At 40.9% G+C, this 21,724-nt stretch overlaps 1 protein-coding gene across 1 annotated transcript; it reads right to left on the bottom strand.

The window, feature by feature from the left end:
- Positions 1–6,992: 6,992 nt before the first annotated feature.
- On the bottom strand, positions 6,993–20,090 carry LOC113040794 (uncharacterized). The gene is made up of 5 exons (XM_026199045.1): positions 20,021–20,090; positions 12,537–12,836; positions 11,790–12,167; positions 10,194–10,346; positions 6,993–7,141 (listed from the first exon to the last, which is right to left on the bottom strand). The coding sequence occupies exons 1-5, from the start codon at positions 20,088–20,090 to the stop codon at positions 6,993–6,995; spliced, it is 1,050 nt and encodes a 349-aa protein (XP_026054830.1).
- Positions 20,091–21,724: the final 1,634 nt, after the last annotated feature.

Genomic DNA, 21,724 nt, shown 5'->3' with positions numbered 1-21,724 from the left:
ATGGGGTGTACATCATGGGGCCATTTCCTATCACCAAGATGGGGAATTGCTTTGTTTTGACTGCTATGGATTACTTTACAAAATGTCCTGAGGCCTTTGTGCCGCTTGACCAGGAGTCTGAGACTGTTGCCAACGCCTTGGTAGAGGGCATGTTTAGTAGGTTTGGGGCTCCCCAGAGTATCCATAGTGATCAAGGCACATTTCGTACACAATGGTAATTTAAAGTGCTTTACATAAAATAAAGTAAAATAATAATGAAGAAAAATAATAACGAGAATAAAGCAAGCAATTTTAAAACTTGTACAATTATTTAAAAATTTACTTATTTAAAATAAATTTAAAACAGTTAGAAAATGATTTTACATAAAAAAAAGAAAAAAAAGTGAAAATATAGTGCAATCAGTTCGGACATTGCACAATGCTCATTCAATAAAGCTCATTCAATAAAGTCACAGCTAAACAGATGGGTGTTAAGTCTAGATTTAAAAGACTAGTGTTTTAGCACATCTGATCACTTCTTGAAGCTGATTCCAACTGCGGGCGGCATAGTAACTAAAGGCGGACTCCCCTTGTTTTGTGGTATTTCTAACTGACTCAATCCTGGTGATCTGAGTGGTCAGTTAGGCTTATATTCAGTGATCATATCTGCAATATATTTCGGTCCTAGGTCATTTAGTGACTTATATACGAGTAAAAGTATGCGGCAAAAAAAGGCTTATGACTTGCATTTTTGGGGTGGGGCAGCTAGTTTGGGTTTACAACCCAGTGAGGAAAAAAGGGAGGTGCCCGAAACTGGACAACCACTGGGTGGGACCATGCTCAGTATTGGAAAAACTGGGGGAGGTTGTGTATCGTGTACAGTTGCCTCCTAGGGGGCGCAAAGGGGTACTGCATCGAGATAGGCTGGCTACTTACCAGGGCGGTGCAACACAGCAGGGCAGCACAGTACTTCTGTCACAAAACGCTGGGAATCCAAGGGGGTCAGAGAGGGTTATCGGCTCAGCTGATATGGCTAGTAGCGGCCAGCAGGTGACATCGCTGTCCAACGCCCCTTAGGGTGATTGTTTACAGGGCTCAGAGGAATCATTACCGGAAAGCCAAGCAAACACACTCCCCAGGGGGTGTCCAAGGAGGCAGAGGAGACCCCAGTCAGATTAAGAGACTTTGTCCTCGGGGTCGAGGACTTCGAGGGCTGGGGCTAGAGGAGTGTTTATGAACTAAAGGTAGAGTTTCTCCGCGTCTGAAGAGCGTCAGCACCGTAGATCATTTCAGAAAGATAACTGCTATAACACCTATATAAACCTATTATAACACCTATAAAACATATTTTATCTGTCATAGTCTCGTCTGGAGAGCTTAGCTCGGCGTAGCCTATGTCATGAAAATAAAATAATAATTTATTTTTGTTTCGGGAGCTTGTATAAATATATAGAAATTATAATTATTTCTAAATGTGATGTACATAGGCTACTGAGACTACAAATAGACAGAAACAGAATCGACTGAATAAGCAGGCTATGTTCATACCACTATATTTATGTATGACATTTTCAATTATGATAAATTAATTGATCATGATCAATGTATGACTTATTATAGTAAAACATTGATGCTTTTGGATTTAAATATTTAACAAAGCATGCAAACAAATGGCATATTTTATCATGTTCGTTTTGTGATCATGTTAGTTCCAGTGACTTATTTCTTATTAGTTTTCTGATAACTTATCTTTGTTGGTGTAATGGAGTTGTATGACGTTGTTCCTGAGAGGTGTATAAAGGGTGGGTTTTAGTGATGTGCAGCCTGGCCCGATGGAGGAAACGCAACGCTGTTTTGGCCTCGGTGCTACAGGTCCGAGGCTATTAGCCCCGCCTGGCCCGTTTTAAGCACTGGCTAGCACTGGCCCAATAATGGAAAAGCTGCTATTAGGTCAAAGCTCTCTTGGATTGATATAAAACATGGAAATGTATTTGAAAAAGCTCTGAAATGCATAGAATTATGTGTACCAGTGATATAAATTCTGAAGCTCTTCAAACTGGTGATAGGGATGTTGGTGAATCTACTGCTCCTGATCTGTAGTTTATATTCACCAGAGTCTGTGGTTCTGGTGTTTGTGATGGTCAGAGATCCAGTCTGATCCAGCTTCAGTCTGTCTCTGAATCTCTCTTTACACTGAACATCTGAACAGATCTTACTCTGATCTCCCGTGATTTCGGCGATGAGAGTCTCATTACAATACCACGTCATCACGACATTTGGGGTTTTTGTTACACCAGGATGTAAAGTGAAAGATTCCCCCTCCACTACAGACTTGGTCTTCATTTCATCTCGTCGAGCAGCAGGAACATCTGAAACACAAACCAAAATCTGCTGGAGGATCTCTGCTGATGAAAAAACCTGCATAACCTGAGAGAACTTTAAACATGAATGCAATTGTACAAAACTTTCTTGACTTTGAATCTGACAAACAACATTTATCCAAGTTTTACACTTACAAAACACATTTTACATACTGATTTTAAATTAAATACTCATCTAAGAGAAGCTGACAGCAGATATTATATGATGAGACACTGTCATTGTTTCAGAGCACAACTGCAAAACTAACTGTTAAATCTTAATTATTTATGTGAATATACAGGTAAGTGGAAAAACATATAAATGATGTACTTAAAACATGTATTATCTCCCTATTAACATTTATTAAATGACTCACCAATATCAGCAAATCTATAGAATGTTGTATTGCTGCTGCCGCTGCTGAACTGTAGCATATAAAGTCCAGAGTCTGTGTTTGTGATGTTCATGATGGTCAGAGATCCAGTCTGATGATCCAGCTTCAGTCTGTTTCTGAATCTCTCGGTGCCATTCTTACACTGAACATCAGTACAGATAAAACTCAGATCTCCAGCGATTACAGCAATGCGAGAGTTATTAAAATACCATAAGACGACATCTTGTTGGTTTATTTTAACACCAGTGTTTAGAGTGACTGAATCTCCTTCCGTCAGAAATGTTGACCTATCATCTGCAACAACTCCAGATGAACCTGAAGAAGAAATTAACAGACAATCATAAACCAAACAAAAACATAACAAAAAAATGCAGTGAAATTGTTATATTAATTGTTATTTTTTCCTTCATATATCACTATTTCTGTCACAGTGTCTGGTTTATGTATCCCTGGGTGTCCGCTAGAGGTCTCACTTCCCCATATAGTCACCCCACTAGAGGAACTGCATTTCACACAAGCCTTTGTCTGGACTCATCACTGTCAATTGCACACCTGTTAATTGCACTCAGCTGTTCCCTCTTTTATTGTTTGCACCTGTCTATATATACCCGGTTTGTTTCTGTCATTGTCATGGAGTCCTTGTTTAATGTCACCCTGCTTTTCGTGTTCCCTGGTTTATGTTTCTTGTTTTGGACTGATTACCTGGATTTTGACCTTTGCATGGCTGGATTTATGATTCTGGATTACCCAAATAAACACTGCTATATTATAAGCTCATAACCTCATTAAATATTGTTGTGGACGAAGTATTAAAATCCTTTACCTAATAATGTATAAAGCACTAATACCACACTGTAAAAATACTCTGATACAAGTAAAAGTCCTGCATTGGGGCTATTAGCCCCGCCCGGGCCGTTTTAAGCACTGGCTAGCACTGGCCCATCAATGGAAAAGCTGCTATTGGGTCAAAGCTCTCTAGGATTGATATAAAACATGGAAATGTGTTTTAAAAAGCATTGAAATGCATAGAATTGTACTGTGTATACTGTGAATTATACCAGTGATAGAAATGATGAAGCTCTTCAAACTGGTGATAGGGATGTTGGTGAATCTACTGCTCCTGATCTGTAGTTTATATTCTCCAGAGTCTGTGTTTCTGGTGTTTGTGATGGTCAGAGATCCAGTCTGATGATCCAGCTTCAGTCTGTCTCTGAATCTCTCTTTACACTGAACATCTGAACAGATCTTACTCTGATCTCCCGTGATTTCGGCGATGAGAGTCTCATTACAATACCACGTCATCACGACATTTGGGGTTGTTGTTACACCAGGATGTAAAGTGACAGATTCCCCCTCCACTACAGACTTGGTCTTCTTTTCATCTCGTCGAGCAGCAGGAACATCTGAAACACAAACCAACATCTGCTGGAGGATCTCTGCTGATGAAAAAAACCTGCATAACCTGAGAGAACTTTAAACATGAATGCAATTGTACAAATCTTTCTTGACTTTGAATCTGACAAACAACATTTATCCAAGTTTATTATATGATGAGACACTGTCATTGTTTCAGAGCACAACTGCAAAACTAACTGTTAAATCTTAATTATTTATGAGAATATACAGGTAAGTGGAAAAACATATAAATGATGTACTTAAAACATATATAATCTCCCTATTAACATTTATTAAATGACTCACCAATATCAGCAAATGTATAGAATGTTGTATTGCTGCTGCCGCTGCTGAACTGTAGCATATAAAGTCCAGAGTCTGTGTTTGTGATGTTCATGATGGTCAGAGATCCAGTCTGATGATCCAGCTTCAGTCTGTTTCTGAATCTCTCGGTGCCATTCTTACACTGAACATCAGTACAGATAAAACTCAGATCTCCAGCGATTACAGCAATGCGAGAGTTATTAAAATACCATAAGACGACATCTTGTTGGTTTATTTTAACACCAGTGTTTAGAGTGACTGAATCTCCTTCCGTCAGAAATGTTGACCTATCATCTGCAACAACTCCAGATGAACCTGAAGAAGAAATTAACAGACAATCATAAACCAAACAAAAAAATAACAGAAAAATGCAGTGAAATTGTTATATTAATTGTTATTTTTTTCTTCATATATCACTATTTCTGTCACAGTGTCTGGTTTATGTATCCCTGGGTGTCCGCTAGAGGTCTCACTTCCCCATATAGTCACCCCACTACAGGAACTGCATTATGCACATATTCCACCAGTGCAGAGCAAACTGGCCCTCGATCAGTTCATTAGAGCTCTTTCTCCAGCAGAGCTGCGCAAACATACACAGGTTGCATGCCCACGTGATTTGGCAGAGGCCTTGGAGTTGGCACTGGAGAGAGAAACGGCAGTTGAAGCAGCAATGCAAGGGTCAGCAATTGGCCTCTCCCCCACCATCAGGGCAGCTGGAGGGGGTGATATAGGATCTCCAAAACCTGAGTGGCTGAATGAGATTACAGAGATGATTTGGGGGTTGGCGTCGCCTCCACCCAGGCAGCAGACACAGACCCGTCTTTGCTGGGATTGTGGTCAGCCGGGACATCTGGTTAAGGAATGCCCTACACTGACTAAGAATTCAGGAAACAGGAAGGAGGCGCAGTAGGCGGGACGCTGCAGACCCCCAGGCCCATGTCCCGCTCGTCACCAGAACAGACAGACTGTCCCACAATGAATAATGGAACTAAAGAACATGGGGTGGTTGTGGTGGGCAGAGCAGCCATATCAGATTTTTGCCATATCCCTATTTGCATTGATGGCATTGAATGCAACGCCCTAGTTGACACAGGGTCTACAGTTACTGTGGTTCGTCCTGATGTGGTGCCAGATGGAACACAGCTGGAAGACAGAGCAGTTCAGCTACACAAAGTAACCGGTGAGCTGGCACCAATGAGAGGGAAGGGTCTGTTAACACTGACTGCGGGGGCATGAACATGCAGCATCCAGTGTGGGTGGCTAATGTGCAGGACAGCTTTATCCTGGGATTGGATTTTTTGAGGGATCATGGCTGTCAGTTAGACCTGTCCAAGGCCATGTTGAGTTTTGGCAATCGACATGTGGTAAAAATGAGGCCACCAGGAGTTTGTCACACTGATGGACTTGCGGTTGGGTTTTGGGCATGTCACCTAGATGACAAGGATGACCCGTGCTGCACAGTGCCACCCAGTGCATCCCTGCAGGAGCCCCTGTTACTACACACATGGCCTGGGTCTGCTTCTGGGAGAGACGGTGAAACAATGGGAGTGCTGCGAGAAATAATGGAGAGAAGCGCCAGCGAGTTGGACATGCAACAACAAGAACAGTTGTGGGAGCTGTTACTGGAGTTCCATGACTGTTTTGTCTGTGATGAAGGGGATCTGGGTCAAACTTCCCTGGTACAACACAATATCAACACAGGGGGCGCGGCACCCATACGTCAGTGACCGAGACGCATGCTCTTAGGATGGCAGGAGGCAGCAGAGCAGGTGTTGGTGAAGATGCAGCGCGCTGGCATAATAGAAGCTTCTGAGAGCCCCTGGGCATCACCAGTAGTCATGGTCCTGGAAAAAAGGGGGGGGGGGGGGGGGTTTGTTGGTTGATTACCGGATCCTCAACGCAGTGACACGGAGAGACTCATACCCTCTTCCCCGCGTGGCTCTAGTTGGATTTCATCATTAGACTTGGGTACTGGTACAGGTGTGGGTACTGGCAGGTGCCGCTAATGCCAGAAGCTCAACCAAAGATGGCTTTCTGCATGGGTAGAGGTCTGTTGCATTTTAAAGTCCTCTATTTCAGTCTTTGCAATGCACCAGCCACATTTGAATGCTTAATAGAGAGGGTACTGGAGGGCATTCCACGGCACCAGTGTCTAGTAATTTTGGATGATATCCTGGCACATGGAAGCTCATTCCAATCAGCTAAAGTGAAAGTGAAAGTGAAAGTGAAGTGACATTCAGCCAAGTATGGTGACCCATACTCAGAATTTGTGCTCTGCATTTAACCCATCCGAAATGCACACACACAGAGCAGTGAACACACACACATACACTGTGAGCACACACCCGGAGCAGTGGGCAGCCATTTATGCTGCGGCGCCCGGGGAGCAGTTGGGGGTTCGATGCCTTGCTCAAGGGCACCTAAGTCATGGTATTGAAGGTGGAGAGAGAGCTGTTCATGCACTACCCCCACCCACAATTCCGTCTGGCCCGAGACTAGAACTCACAACCCTTCGATTAGGAGTCCAACCCTCTAACCATTAGGCCACGACTTCCCCTATCACAGCATTGAGGGCAGTGATGGAGAAGATCAGATGGGCAGGTCTGAAGTTACATCCCGATAAATGCAGACTGTTGGGCAGAGAGGTGACCTTCTTGGGGCAACGGATAGGCAGTGAAGGGATCGGCACTGTGGAGGACAAAGTGAGTGCCTTACAGGAGTGGCCTGTTCCAGTGAGCCAAAGGGAGTTAAAAAGCTTCCTGGGTTTGGCATCCTATTACAGGAAATTTGTGCTGGGTTTTTCCTGTATCGCTGCTCCTTTATATAAGTTCATGAAGAAGGATCAGTGCTTTGTCTAGACGGAGAGCTGTCAAAATGCTTTCAGTACTCTGAAACAAGCCCTGGTGCGTGCACCCATCCTGGCACCTCCTGACCCCCAACTGCCCTTCGTTTTGGACACGGACGCAAGTGGGGTCGGAATAGGAGCAGTCTTATCCCAGGCATGGCCAGATGGAGAGAGAGTAGTGTCCCATTTCAGCAAGATGCTCAGCAAATCTAAAAGGAGATATTGTGTCACACGGCAAGAGCTGTTGGCTGCCATTTTTAGTACTACCTGTGTGATCTGCATTTCACCATACGCTCTGACCATGCCTCCTTGCAGTGGCTGATGACGTTTAAGGAACCAGAGAGGCCAGGTGGCTTGTTGGCTGGAGGAACTGCAGAGTTATGAGTTCACTGTAACACATCGTGATGGGCATCGGCATGGTAATGCAAAAGAGATGGCAGGTCGTGGTGCCTCGGGACATGCAAGAAGCAGTGTTAAAGGTCATGCATGGCTCTGCTGGATCAGGCCATTTTGGGGTGACAAAGACACTTCGACGTCTACGTCAGGCCTTCTACTGAGGATGGCTGAGGGGGGATGTGGAGAACTTCTGCAAGGCGCTGTGATCTTTGTACTGCACAGAAAGGGCCTCAGGGTCAGTTTAGGGCCTAGCTACAGCAGTTTCCACTGGAGGAGCCGATGCAGCGGGATGGGGTGTACATCATGGGGCCATTTCCTATCACCAAGATGGGGAATTGCTTTGTTTTGACTGCTATGGATTACTTTACAAAATGTCCTGAGGCCTTTGTGCCGCTTGACCAGGAGTCTGAGACTGTTGCCAACGCCTTGGTAGAGGGCATGTTTAGTAGGTTTGGGGCTCCCCAGAGTATCCATAGTGATCAAGGCACATTTCGTACACAATGGTAATTTAAAGTGCTTTACATAAAATAAAGTAAAATAATAATGAAGAAAAATAATAACGAGAATAAAGCAAGCAATTTTAAAACTTGTACAATTATTTAAAAATTTACTTATTTAAAATAAATTTAAAACAGTTAGAAAATGATTTTACATAAAAAAAAGAAAAAAAAGTGAAAATATAGTGCAATCAAGTTCGGACATTGCACAATGCTCATTCAATAAAGCTCATTCAATAAAGTCACAGCTAAACAGATGGGTGTTAAGTCTAGATTTAAAAGACTAGTGTTTTAGCACATCTGATCACTTCTTGAAGCTGATTCCAACTGCGGGCGGCATAGTAACTAAAGGCGGACTCCCCTTGTTTTGTGGTATTTCTAACTGACTCAATCCTGGTGATCTGAGTGGTCAGTTAGGCTTATATTCAGTGATCATATCTGCAATATATTTCGGTCCTAGGTCATTTAGTGACTTATATATGAGTAAAAGTATGCGGCAAAAAAAGGCTTATGACTTGCATGCCCGGGGGTCGCGTTTTTGGGGTGGGGCAGCTAGTTTGGGTTTACAACCCAGTGAGGAAAAAAGGGAGGTGCCCGAAACTGGACAACCACTGGGTGGGACCATGCTCAGTATTGGAAAAACTGGGGGAGGTTGTGTATCGTGTACAGTTGCCTCCTAGGGGGCGCAAAGGGGTACTGCATCGAGATAGGCTGGCTACTTACCAGGGCGGTGCAACACAGCAGGGCAGCACAGTACTTCTGTCACAAAACGCTGGGAATCCAAGGGGGTCAGAGAGGGTTATCGGCTCAGCTGATATGGCTAGTAGCGGCCAGCAGGTGACATCGCTGTCCAACGCCCCTTAGGGTGATTGTTTACAGGGCTCAGAGGAATCATTACCGGAAAGCCAAGCAAACACACTCCCCAGGGGGTGTCCAAGGAGGCAGAGGAGACCCCAGTCAGATTAAGAGACTTTGTCCTCGGGGTCGAGGACTTCGAGGGCTGGGGCTAGAGGAGTGTTTATGAACTAAAGGTAGAGTTTCTCCGCGTCTGAAGAGCGTCAGCACCGTAGATCATTTCAGAAAGATAACTGCTATAACACCTATATAAACCTATTATAACACCTATAAAACATATTTTATCTGTCATAGTCTCGTCTGGAGAGCTTAGCTTGGCGTAGCCTATGTCATGAAAATAAAATAATAATTTATTTTTGTTCGGGAGCTTGCATAAATATATAGAAATTATAATTATTTCTAAATGTGATGTACATAGGCTACTGAGACTACAAATAGACAGAAACAGAATCGACTGAATAAGCAGGCTATGTTCATACCACTATATTTATGTATGACATTTTCAATTATGATAAATTAATTGATCATGATCAATGTATGACTTATTATAGTAAAACATTGATGCTTTTGGATTTAAATATTTAACAAAGCATGCAAACAAATGGCATATTTTATCATGTTCGATTTGTGATCATGTTAGTTCCAGTGACTTATTTCTTATTAGTTTTCTGATAACTTATCTTTGTTGGTGTAATGGAGTTGTATGACGTTGTTCCTGAGAGGTGTATAAAGGGTGGGTTTTAGTGATGTGCAGCCTGGCCCGATGGAGGAAACGCAACGCTGTTTTGGCCTCGGTGCTACAGGTCCGAGGCTATTAGCCCCGCCTGGGCCGTTTTAAGCACTGGCTAGCACTGGCCCAATAATGGAAAAGCTGCTATTAGGTCAAAGCTCTCTTGGATTGATATAAAACATGGAAATGTATTTGAAAAAGCTCTGAAATGCATAGAATTATGTGTACCAGTGATATAAATTCTGAAGCTCTTCAAACTGGTGATAGGGATGGTGGAGAATCTGCTGCTCCTGATCTGTAGTTTATATTCACCAGAGTCTGTGGTTCTGGTGTTTGTGATGGTCAGAGATCCAGTCTGATCCAGCTTCAGTCTGTCTCTGAATCTCTCTTTACACTCAACATCTGAACAGATCTTACTCTGATCTCCAGTGATTTCGGCGATGAGAGTCTCATTACAATACCACGTCATCACGACATTTGGGGTTTTTGTTACACCAGGATGTAAAGTGAAAGATTCCCCCTCCACTACAGACTTGGTCTTCATTTCATCTCGTCGAGCAGCAGGAACATCTGAAACACAAACCAAAATCTGCTGGAGGATCTCTGCTGATGAAAAAACCTGCATAACCTGAGAGACTTTAAACATGAATGCAATTGTACAAAACTTTCTTGACTTTGAATCTGACAAACAACATTTATCCAAGTTTTACACTTACAAAACACATTTTACATACTGATTTTAAATTAAATACTCATCTAAGAGAAGCTGACAGCAGATATTATATGATGAGACACTGTCATTGTTTCAGAGCACAACTGCAAAACTAACTGTTAAATCTTAATTATTTATGAGAATATACAGGTAAGTGGAAAAACATATAAATGATGTACTTAAAACATGTATTATCTCCCTATTAACATTTATTAAATGACTCACCAATATCAGCAAATCTATAGAATGTTGTATTGCGGCTGCCGCTGCTGAACTGTAGCATATAAAGTCCAGAGTCTGTGTTTGTGATGTTCATGATGGTCAGAGATCCAGTCTGATGATCCAGCTTCAGTCTGTTTCTGAATCTCTCGGTGCCATTCTTACACTGAACATCAGTACAGATAAAACTCAGATCTCCAGCGATTACAGCAATGCGAGAGTTATTAAAATACCATAAGACGACATCTTGTTGGTTTATTTTAACACCAGTGTTTAGAGTGACTGAATCTCCTTCCGTCAGAAATGTTGACCTATCATCTGCAACAACTCCAGATGAACCTGAAGAAGAAATTAACAGACAATCATAAACCAAACAAAAACATAACAAAAAAATGCAGTGAAATTGTTATATTAATTGTTATTTTTTTCTTCATATATCACTATTTCTGTCACAGTGTCTGGTTTATGTATCCCTGGGTGTCCGCTAGAGGTCTCACTTCCCCATATAGTCACCCCACTACAGGAACTGCATTTCACACAAGCCTTTGTCTGGACTCATCACTGTCAATTGCACACCTGTTAATTGCACTCAGCTGTTCCCTCTTTTATTGTTTGCACCTGTCTATATATACCCGGTTTGTTTCTGTCATTGTCATGGAGTCCTTGTTTAATGTCACCCTGCTTTTCGTGTTCCCTGGTTTATGTTTCTTGTTTTGGACTGATTACCTGGATTTTGACCTTTGCATGGCTGGATTTATGATTCTGGATTACCCAAATAAACACTGCTATATTATAAGCTCATAACCTCATTAAATATTGTTGTGGACGAAGTATTAAAATCCTTTACCTAATAATGTATAAAGCACTAATACCACACTGTAAAAATACTCTGATACAAGTAAAAGTCCTGCATTGGGGCTATTAGCCCCGCCCGGGCCGTTTTAAGCACTGGCTAGCACTGGCCCATCAATGGAAAAGCTGCTATTGGGTCAAAGCTCTCTAGGATTGATATAAAACATGGAAATGTGTTTTAAAAAGCATTGAAATGCATAGAATTGTACTGTGTATACTGTGAATTATACCAGTGATAGAAATGATGAAGCTCTTCAAACTGGTGATAGGGATGTTGGTGAATCTACTGCTCCTGATCTGTAGTTTATATTCTCCAGAGTCTGTGTTTCTGGTGTTTGTGATGGTCAGAGATCCAGTCTGATGATCCAGCTTCAGTCTGTCTCTGAATCTCTCTTTACACTGAACATCTGAACAGATCTTACTCTGATCTCCCGTGATTTCGGCGATGAGAGTCTCATTACAATACCACGTCATCACAACATTTGGGGTTTTTGTTACACCAGGATGTAAAGTGACAGGTTCTCCCTCCACTACAGACTTGGTCTTCATTTCATCTCGTCGAGCAGCAGGAACATCTGAAACACAAACCAAAATCTGCTGGAGGATCTCTGCTGATGAAAAAAACCTGCATAACCTGAGAGAACTTTAAACATGAATGCAAATGTACAAATCTTTCTTGACTTTGAATCTGACAAACAACATTTATCCAAGTTTTACACTTACAAAACACATTTTACATACTGATTTTACATTAAATACTCATCTAAGAGAAGCTGACAGCAGATATTATACGATGAGACACTGTCATTGTTTCAGAGCACAACTGCAAAACTAACTGTTAAAACTTAATTATTTATGTGAATATACAGGTAAGTGGAAAAACATATAAATGATGTACTTAAAACATGTATTATCTCCCTATTAACATTTATTAAATGACTCACCAATATCAGCAAATCTATAGAATGTTGTATTGCGGCTGCCGCTGCTGAACTGTAGCATATAAAGTCCAGAGTCTGTGTTTGTGATGTTCATGATGGTCAGAGATCCAGTCTGATGATCCAGCTTCAGTCTGTTTCTGAATCTCTCGGTGCCATTCTTACACTGAACATCAGTACAGATAAAACTCAGATCTCCAGCGATTACAGCAATGCGAGAGTTATTAAAATACCATAAGACGACATCTTGTTGGTTTATTTTAACACCAGTGTTTAGAGTGACTGAATCTCCTTCCGTCAGAAATGTTGACCTATCATCTGCAACAACTCCAGATGAACCTGAAGAAGAAATTAACAGACAATCATAAGCCAAACAAAAACACAAAATAAAAATGCAGTGAAATATTTTTTCTACATAAATAAATATTTTAATATATATTTCTATAACACACATCATTCAACACACTGATTCATATTTGATCCTCTTTCTCTATACATACATTTTTGAATTCATGCAACCAACTATTTTCTTGTCTTCATGATGAATATTACACTAATTACACACTCGTTCAGTAAAACCAATGAGATGTTCCTTTGCAGGCCACTCTCCAGTGCTACTGGTGTGTGTTATACACACACTTCACACACTTCAAAACAGAAGTTTCAAAGGGGCGGGACTTAAGAAAGGACAGAATGATAAATATCAGCCAGTCAATCAAAAGTCTGATTTGAAAAGCTGAGAGCAGTCATCTGCAGAGGAGTGAATTAAGAGCAGTCAAGATGGACAGATCTCACTTGTAGGCCATCAGCCACAGGCTACAATCGTGTGATAAAGGTGGACTGCACAATTCACACTTCATTCAGTTTTAGTTTAATGAAGATTTGTGTTTGTTTGTTGTTTGTTTTATTAGAAATACAACAACAATCACCTACAGTCATGCCCACAAATATTGGCATCCTTGGCAAATATGATCAAATAAGGCTGTGAAAATTAATCTGCATTGTTAATCCTTTTGATGTTTTATTTGAAAATTTCACAAAAATGTATCCTTTCATTGGATAATAAGAATTTAAAATGGGGGGAAATATCATTATGAAATAAATGTTTTTCTCTAATACACATTGGCCACAATTAAGGACACCCTTTTATTGAATTATTTTTTAAACCTCCATTTGCCAGTTTAAACAGCTCAAAACTGTCTCCTATAATGCCTGATGAGGTTAGAGAACACCTGACAAGAGATCAGAGACCATTCATTCATCCAGAATCACTCCAGACCCTTCAGATTCCCAGCTTTCTCCTCTTCAGTTTACTCCTCTCATTTTCTGTAGGGTTCAGGTCAGAGGACTGGAATGGCTATAGCAGAAGCTTGGTTTTGAGCTCAGTGATCCATTTCGGTGTTGTTTTTGAGGTTTGTGTTTGGATTATTGTACGGTTGAATGATCCAAACATGGTCCATTATAAGATTTCTAACAGAGTCAGTCACTTTTTGATTTTTTATCTGTTGGTATTTGATAGAATCCATGATGCCATGTATCTAAACAAGATGTCCAGGACCTCCAGCAGAAATATAGGCCCACAACATCAAAAATACAGCTGTATATTTCATTGTACACATGGGGTACTTTTTATCCCTGTTTTCACCAAACCCATCTTGAGTGTTTACTGCTAAAAAGCTCATTTTTAGTTTCATCTGGTCATAGAAGCCAGTCCCATTTGAAGTTCCAGTCGTGTCTGATAACTGAATATGCTTTAGTTTGTTTTTGGATGAGCTAGGAGAATTTTTCTTGAAACCCTCCCGAACAACATGTGTTGATGTAGGTTCTGTTTGACAGTTTTTTTAAAGGTTTTCTGAACCAGAAACTCAACTATTTTCTGCAATTCTCCAGCTGTGATCCTTGGAGAGTCTTTAGCCACTCAAACTGACCTCCTCACCATGCATTAGGACGATATAGACACACAACCTCTTCCAGGCAGTTTTCTAACATTTTCTGTTGATTGGAAATTCTTAATTATTGTCCTGATGGTGGAAATGGGAATTGTCACTGCTCTAGCTCTTTTCTTAAAGCCACTCAATCATCTTTTGCTGCACATCAGAAATATATTCTTTGGTTTTTCTGATTGTGATGGATGATTAAGGGCATTTGGGCTTTGTTTTCCCTCCACTTTATATTTATGTGAAACAGGAAGCAATGGCTGGATAATTTCATGTTTATAATCATGCTGGAGTGCTCAAAATTGTGAATATGAATGGGAATATACTTCAGAGATATTTTACTCATAAGAATTTCTAGGGGTGCCAATAATTGTGTCCAATGAGTATTTGAGAAAAACATTAATTTCATAATGATATTTCCCCTCCGTTTTAAATTCTTATTATCCAATTAAAGGATACATTCTTGTGAATTTTTCAAATAAAACATCAAAAGGATTAACAATGCAGATGAATTTTCACAGCCTTTTTTGATCATATTTGCCAAGGGTGCCAATATTTGTGGGCATGACTGCATACAGAGATCACACCATCAGGGCATATTCTAACATAATTAATGTGCTTATAATCAAATTGTTTATAAAAGATCAACACTGTTTTAATAACATCAGTCTGCACAAAGTTATGCTTAGATTGTAACTGTTCATCTAAGCACAGAATTGTATCAATTGTGTTGTGCTTTTTAATGGTTTCAGCTATTGATTTATTGAGGTATTGTTATGAGCCAACAGCCTTTTACATTCTTCTGTTTTGCCTTTAATTTATAACTTTTCTAAAAGGGAAATATGTGGTATTGGCATAATAGGACAAAATAAATAAATAAATAAATAAATTTTTGTATTCTATCTATTTTCCTTTCATTTATTATACAATTATATTTACAAAAACTCTAACACTAGCTTGCTCTATTCTATTTCTATTCTATGTTTTCTTTTTATTTATTATATTATTTAAAAGCCCATGCTACGTGTACTGTGTTAACCTAACTGAGACTTGTTATAGCACTTATATATCATTGCTCTTTTCGTTGTTTTTGATTGCTTCCATTGTCCTCATTTGTAAGTCGCTTTGGATAAAAGTGTCTGCTAAATTACTTAATGTAAATGTAAATTTGGTGAAGGCCGCAGAAACCTTGCTCATCACTTCCTCAAAATTTGCTGTAAAGCTTAGAAACAAAGAACCATAAGACCCTCATTACTAGGGTCATTGATAATTTCCAAACAATGTTTCTCTTCTTTACAAATGTACATGTACAAAAAAGTGCATGTACAATAGCCTACGTGAAAATAGTTTAACTTCCTCTGAAAAAAATATGTTTATTATTACCATTATCATCATCATCATCATTATCCACATATATGAGAATATGGATTTGCCTGTGATGACCATCATTATAAAGTAGGATATGGGTACCAAATTAACTCTAGATGACTTATAATGTAGTCTAAATATTTGTATTATGATAAGTTAGTAGAATAGCTAAATGTTTCATAAAATCAATCAAATTAAAAATTCTTGAGGGATTTATTTGGACTGTATCACCGCTACCTCTGCCAACAACGCAATTTATAAATTAGATCCACAAGTGCAAATTGTGTGTATTGTGTTTTTATTTTCTTTTTCTTTTTTTGTAATTTATAATAATTTATTCACATGCTAATTTTATAATAATTAGATAGTCATATGATTTGTTATTAATTGTTATTTACTTCTTCATTTATCACTATTTAATCACTTTTAACCATCATCACTTCGTCTCCTGCTTCTGCTCTTCTCTGGCTTTTCTCTGTGACTGACAGAAGATTGTTAAACACTTGTTTTGGGCATTTCTGGATACCAGACAAGACTTTCTGTTTACAGGGATTGCATATTAACAGCACTGCTGGCTAGTTGATATGTTACTCAACAAACTGATATTTTCTGACGGGATCTGGCATCCCGGGCTGGATCGTAATATTATCTGACGTGGAGATCCGGTCTAACGAAATACGGTTCTCTAAAAAACTATAATCTGCCCTGACCCAGTGTTTTAGCATTCTTTGGCATTTGTATCCAGGTTTTGTGAAGTGTTTAGCTGTTACAGTGGTGTGCTACATGCAACCAGTCCTAAGAGCAAGCTTCTCAAGACTAAAGACAACGGAAGTTTTCTCCTTTTGGCATTATAAAACGTGACGCAGTTAAAAATGCAATAATATTACAAAATTCACTTGACCTGAGCACCAACCGGGACCCCATTTTCGATATTTTTACTAGTTTCCGTGTGACGAGAATGAAACTGAAACTAACATTTGTAAGTGCGACACGCATCATTGGCCTATACCATTATAGCAAATAAATATCTACAAATTTAATCAAAACATGCAGCGAATACAAAATACAAAAAACATAAAAAATTGAATATAAAGTAATTATAGGTGGGAAAGGATTTAACATTTAAATGTCTTACCATAGTAGGACAAAATCGACAGGCAAATTAATAGATTTTTCATTTTCAAAACTAAAATAATAATAATAAAAAGTATGTTGATTTTATAAAATAAATGGAGAAAATGCTGCTTCTTTTTCTTTTTTTCTGTTCAATGGCCGTTCACATTACGCCCAGCAAAAAAGGTCCCCAGGACGTCCCCTAAATGGCCTCTGCGAACGTCCCCCGGACGTCAACGTGTAGGGTCCGCTTTACGTCGAACGGACGTTCGCGAAGAAGTCCCCCGGACATTCACGGGGACGTTCACAGGACGTGCAGCAGACATTCGGGACGTTTAGGGGACTTATGCTTTATATCCTCTGAATGTCATTTTTGTACTTTTAGGCTAATCAAAGTAGAATAATGTATGAAGTAGAATACGTTTATTTTAACTGAACAATCGTAAAATTGCAGTACTCTTTTCATGTGTGTGTGTGTGTGTGTGTGTGTCTGTGTGTGTATGTGTTTTGGTGGATGGTGTGTCCGCTTGTCTCTGGGTGTCAGCTGTGGTTAGTCGATGGCAATTCTTCCCATTGTCTTCTAACCTTAAACAACAAAATGAACACATTCAGTAGTGTTATGATTTTATCAGAGGCGGACAGAGTATACAGCCCCATTACTTGAGTAAAAGTACAGATACCCCTTGCTAAATTTTACTCAAGTAAAAGTAAAAGTACTACAGTCATGTCTACGTAAAAGTACTGAAGTATTTGTTTTTAAAAGTACTTGAGTATCAAGAGTACATTTTCTAAATATTGCATTACTACTGCCACAGTGCCTACATTTATGTACAGAAACGTTCTACACTGAGTTAGCAGTCTTAAATACAATAACTAAAATAATATATTTCCTAAATAATTTTTCTTGTTGGCTAACCAATAGTTTAATACGTAAATGAAAATAAATCATTTATTTCTCTTACCTGTGTTATTTTCCACTTTTTTTCTTCATGTTTTCCTTCATGCATCCATCACTCATTCTTGTAAAACTCCTGGGATGTAACCTTATTTTCTTCATTAATGCATAAACCTGATTGTATCATATGTTCAATTATATTATTGAAAGGTATCATGATTTTGATGTTTAAATGCTGAAAACAGACTCCTGATTTAATGACATTTTTCATTACAGAAGTTACTATTTTCTTTTTCCAGAAATGAAAATTATTAATTTAACATTAACTTTATTTGACAAAGTATTCATATCTATACAGTAAAAAAAAGTAATAATATCAATCTGCAAATCAAAAAAAATAAATAAATAAATAAATAAAAAATGTATATATATATATATATATATATATATATATATATATATATATATATATATATATATATATCTTTCTTTCTTTCCTTCTTTCCTTTTTTCTTTCTTTCTTCATTTTGCATTTTTTTTTTTTTTTTTTTTTTTTTTTTTAGATTTTGCTTTAGGGAATGAAACCCTTTAAAATCCAATATGGGATTATATTTTAGTTTGTCAACTCTCTTTGTCTGAGTTGCAAGGTTTCAGGTCCAGTGTTGGGAAGGTTACTTTGGAAATGTAATAAATTACAGATTACAAATTACCTTATTTAAAATGTAATATTTATATTGTTTTCAAAATTCGATTATTTTGAATCATTTAAAGCAGGCAGGGTCTGCCATCTTTGCATAGCTATGACAGGAAACACTGGCATCTAACAATGCCTTGGAAAAAAAGGCAGTTAATCTAAAAAAAAAAAATAATTATATACATAAACCAAAATAGGAAATAAAACAGTCATTGAATAAGCATGTGTCATATTCTGTGTCAACTCCTGAAACATTGGTGTCTCATATTTTAAATATGTATATGTGAGAAAATATTAAAATGTAACTCCCTTTGTAATCATTAATATTTTCATAAGTAACTGTAATTTAATTACACTTTTTTTCAGCAACTGTAACAGATTACAGCTACATTTATTTTGCAATTAAATTACTCAATTTAGTTACATGTAACTATACTGCCCAACACTGGTCAGGTCTGAAGATAAAGGACTGGATTTTTCAAGTGTTGGAATGGAAATGGCAGATGAGGGAGGAAACAGGGACGTTCACAGTCTCGGACGAATGTCCTCCGAACGTCCTCCAGCGAATGTCAAAAAGAAGACCAAATACGGACGTCCTCGATGTCCGTCCATGACCATTATAAAGCGGACGTACTGCGGACCTAAGTGGACGTTTGCCCCCTGTTTGCTGGGCGCCATCTACTGTTTATCTTGCGCACATAGGTGATGAATATGTAAGCTCTAAAAATGTTCAAACCACCTTATATATTTGACTTTCACTCAAACCCTTCCCCAGAAGGTCCACAACGCTCACTGGCCTGTTCTTTATACAGTATTGCTGAAAAGACTCTTACACTGATCTTTAATATTCACTATACATGTAAAAAGCACATGCTCAACTGTTTTAAAAACATCACATTCATCACACACACCATTTTCATGCTTCCCCTTTGATGCAAGTTGCTACACCTGTGTTTCTCTCTTGCTCAATCACACACACACACACAGCTGTTGCTAATTGTCATGGACTATATATTCTCGTCTCACACACCACTCTGTCTGGCTGTATTATTCATTGTTTGTGTATGCTGTGGTTGCTGATTTTGTGTCTTCGTGTCGGCTGCATCCACTCTTGTTCCCGGTGTTTTGTTTCTGTTTTGTTTTTGCCGTGTTGGCCTTTTTGTTCCTGTTTATAATTAAAAGATAATTTCCCTGCATTTGGACCCAGACCCTGTTTCTTCCTCTGCGCGTCCTACCGCGCCGTGACAGAATACAGCCAGCAAACATCAGTCCAGCAGGGAGGTTTCTCGATGTCCACCAGGGAGATCGGGCCATCAAGGTTTACGCCAGGGACTTTGTGGGGGTGGCTCAGTTGTCGGCTACGGAGAGGACCTGCCTTATGGTGTGCTTCTGAGGAGGCCTAGCCGAGGCCTTGAGGTCCCTTTTGCCATTCTGGCACCCCGAAGGAGACTCCGGAGCACTATATCAACCTGGTTTTGCAGGTGAGTGACTCGGCTATCAGTATTGGGAAGCCTACCCAGGATGTTCCCTCTGAGGCGGAGGGGTTTGCTTTCAGCTTCCACAAAGCGACAGCAGTGGCCACTCATGAGTCCCCCGAGGTGGCGGTGGCTGTTCACGATTCCCCAAGGTGGCGGTGGCCTCTCAGAGAGCTCCAGAGGCAGCGACGCCGTGCGCCCACAGTTCCCCCGAGGCAGTGGCAGCAGCAGCGTCTGCCCACAGTTCCCCCCAGGTGGCGGCGTCTCCTTGGCCCGGGCTATCCACTCTAGGGGAGCGTGGTCAGTTATGAGGGTGAAGTGGCGGCAGAGGAGGTAATACCTGAGCTCCAGGACTGCCCACTTGACAGCCAACGCTTCCCTGTCCACCGTGGCGTATCGTTGTTCCGCAGGGGTCAGCTTTCAGCTTATGAATATCACCCGGTGTCGGATGCGTCCATCTGAAGCAGGAAGGGGCGGTTGAAATCGGGGGCTTGGAGGACCGGCTCCATCGTGAGGGCTGCCTTTATCCCGTGGAACCCCGGAACCCAAAAAAGGCCCGTACCTGCATCTTGGAGGTGGGATAGGATAGCTGCCACCTTCTTCTCTTGTGGTTTAATGAGGACGTGACCCACCTGGTACCCCAGGTACTTCGCTTCGGTGAGGACCAGATGACACTTCCAGGGGGTTGGCGGTCAGGCCAGCCCGGCGTAGTTCCGTCAGCACCCTCCGCAGCCAGTCCAGATGGTCCTCCCAAGTCTCCAAAAGAATGACAACGTCGTCGAGGTAGGCCGCCACATACGCTTGATGCGGCTGGAGGAGGACGTCTATCAACCATTGGAACGTGGCCGGTGCCACTTGGGGTAGAGAAGGCCGTCTTCGGTTTGGCCTGTTCCGTTAAGGGGACCTGCCAGTAGCCCTTGGTGAGGTTGAGGGTTGAGATGAACCAGGCCCTTCCCAAACGGTCCAACAACACATCGACATGGGGCATTGGGTAGAAGTAAAATTCAGAGACTTCTTTCAGGTGGCAGAAGTTGTTACAGAAGCGGAGGGTGCCATCGGGCTTTGGAACTATGACGATGGGGCTGGACCATGGGCTGCGTTATGGTTCAATTACCCCTAACCTCAGCATCTCCTGTACCTCTTCCTCGATGGCATGTCGTCGAGCCTCCGTGACACGGTAGGGCCGCTGTTGGACGATGGTCCCCGGTGGTGTGCGGACTTCATGCTCCAAGACGTGGGTCTGCCCAGACTGGGGGGAAGAACACATCCAGAAACTGACTGGTGTAGGGCCCCTGCCAAGTGGCTAAGTGTTTGCAGGCAGCTGTGGGAACCAGCACCAGGATGTGGTCTCATCACTGGATCTCCCGTGGTTGGCACAGCAATGGTAACCCGCTACGCAGGCACTTCTCGGGCGTCGCCGTGCACACAGGTGATGGACAGCTTTGTTTTGGCTTCGGCCCACGGGGTTAGGACCGATGTTTTGACCAGGCTGACAGCACTGCCGGAGTCCAGAAGGGCAAGGAACGGGCAGCCGTTTACGTTCAAAAGTTGGGCAGCGCTGATTGGAGATAGCCCCATCCGGCCCAGGATCTCCTTCCGTAAGTCCTCGTAGGAGGTGCTTTGTTCCGGGGGCCTCCCGCGTTGCCACGGTCTCGAACATCTGTAAATACATCGTTACGTCATCGTGCACTGTCATCCTGGGTAATAGTTGCGTTGCCTGTATGTGGGGGTCAGGTAGTGAGTTC

This window comes from Carassius auratus, chromosome 22 (assembly GCF_003368295.1).
Source record: "Carassius auratus strain Wakin chromosome 22, ASM336829v1, whole genome shotgun sequence".
Lineage (NCBI taxonomy): Eukaryota > Metazoa > Chordata > Actinopteri > Cypriniformes > Cyprinidae > Carassius > Carassius auratus.
This window is presented reverse-complemented; position numbering and strand designations above follow the sequence as displayed.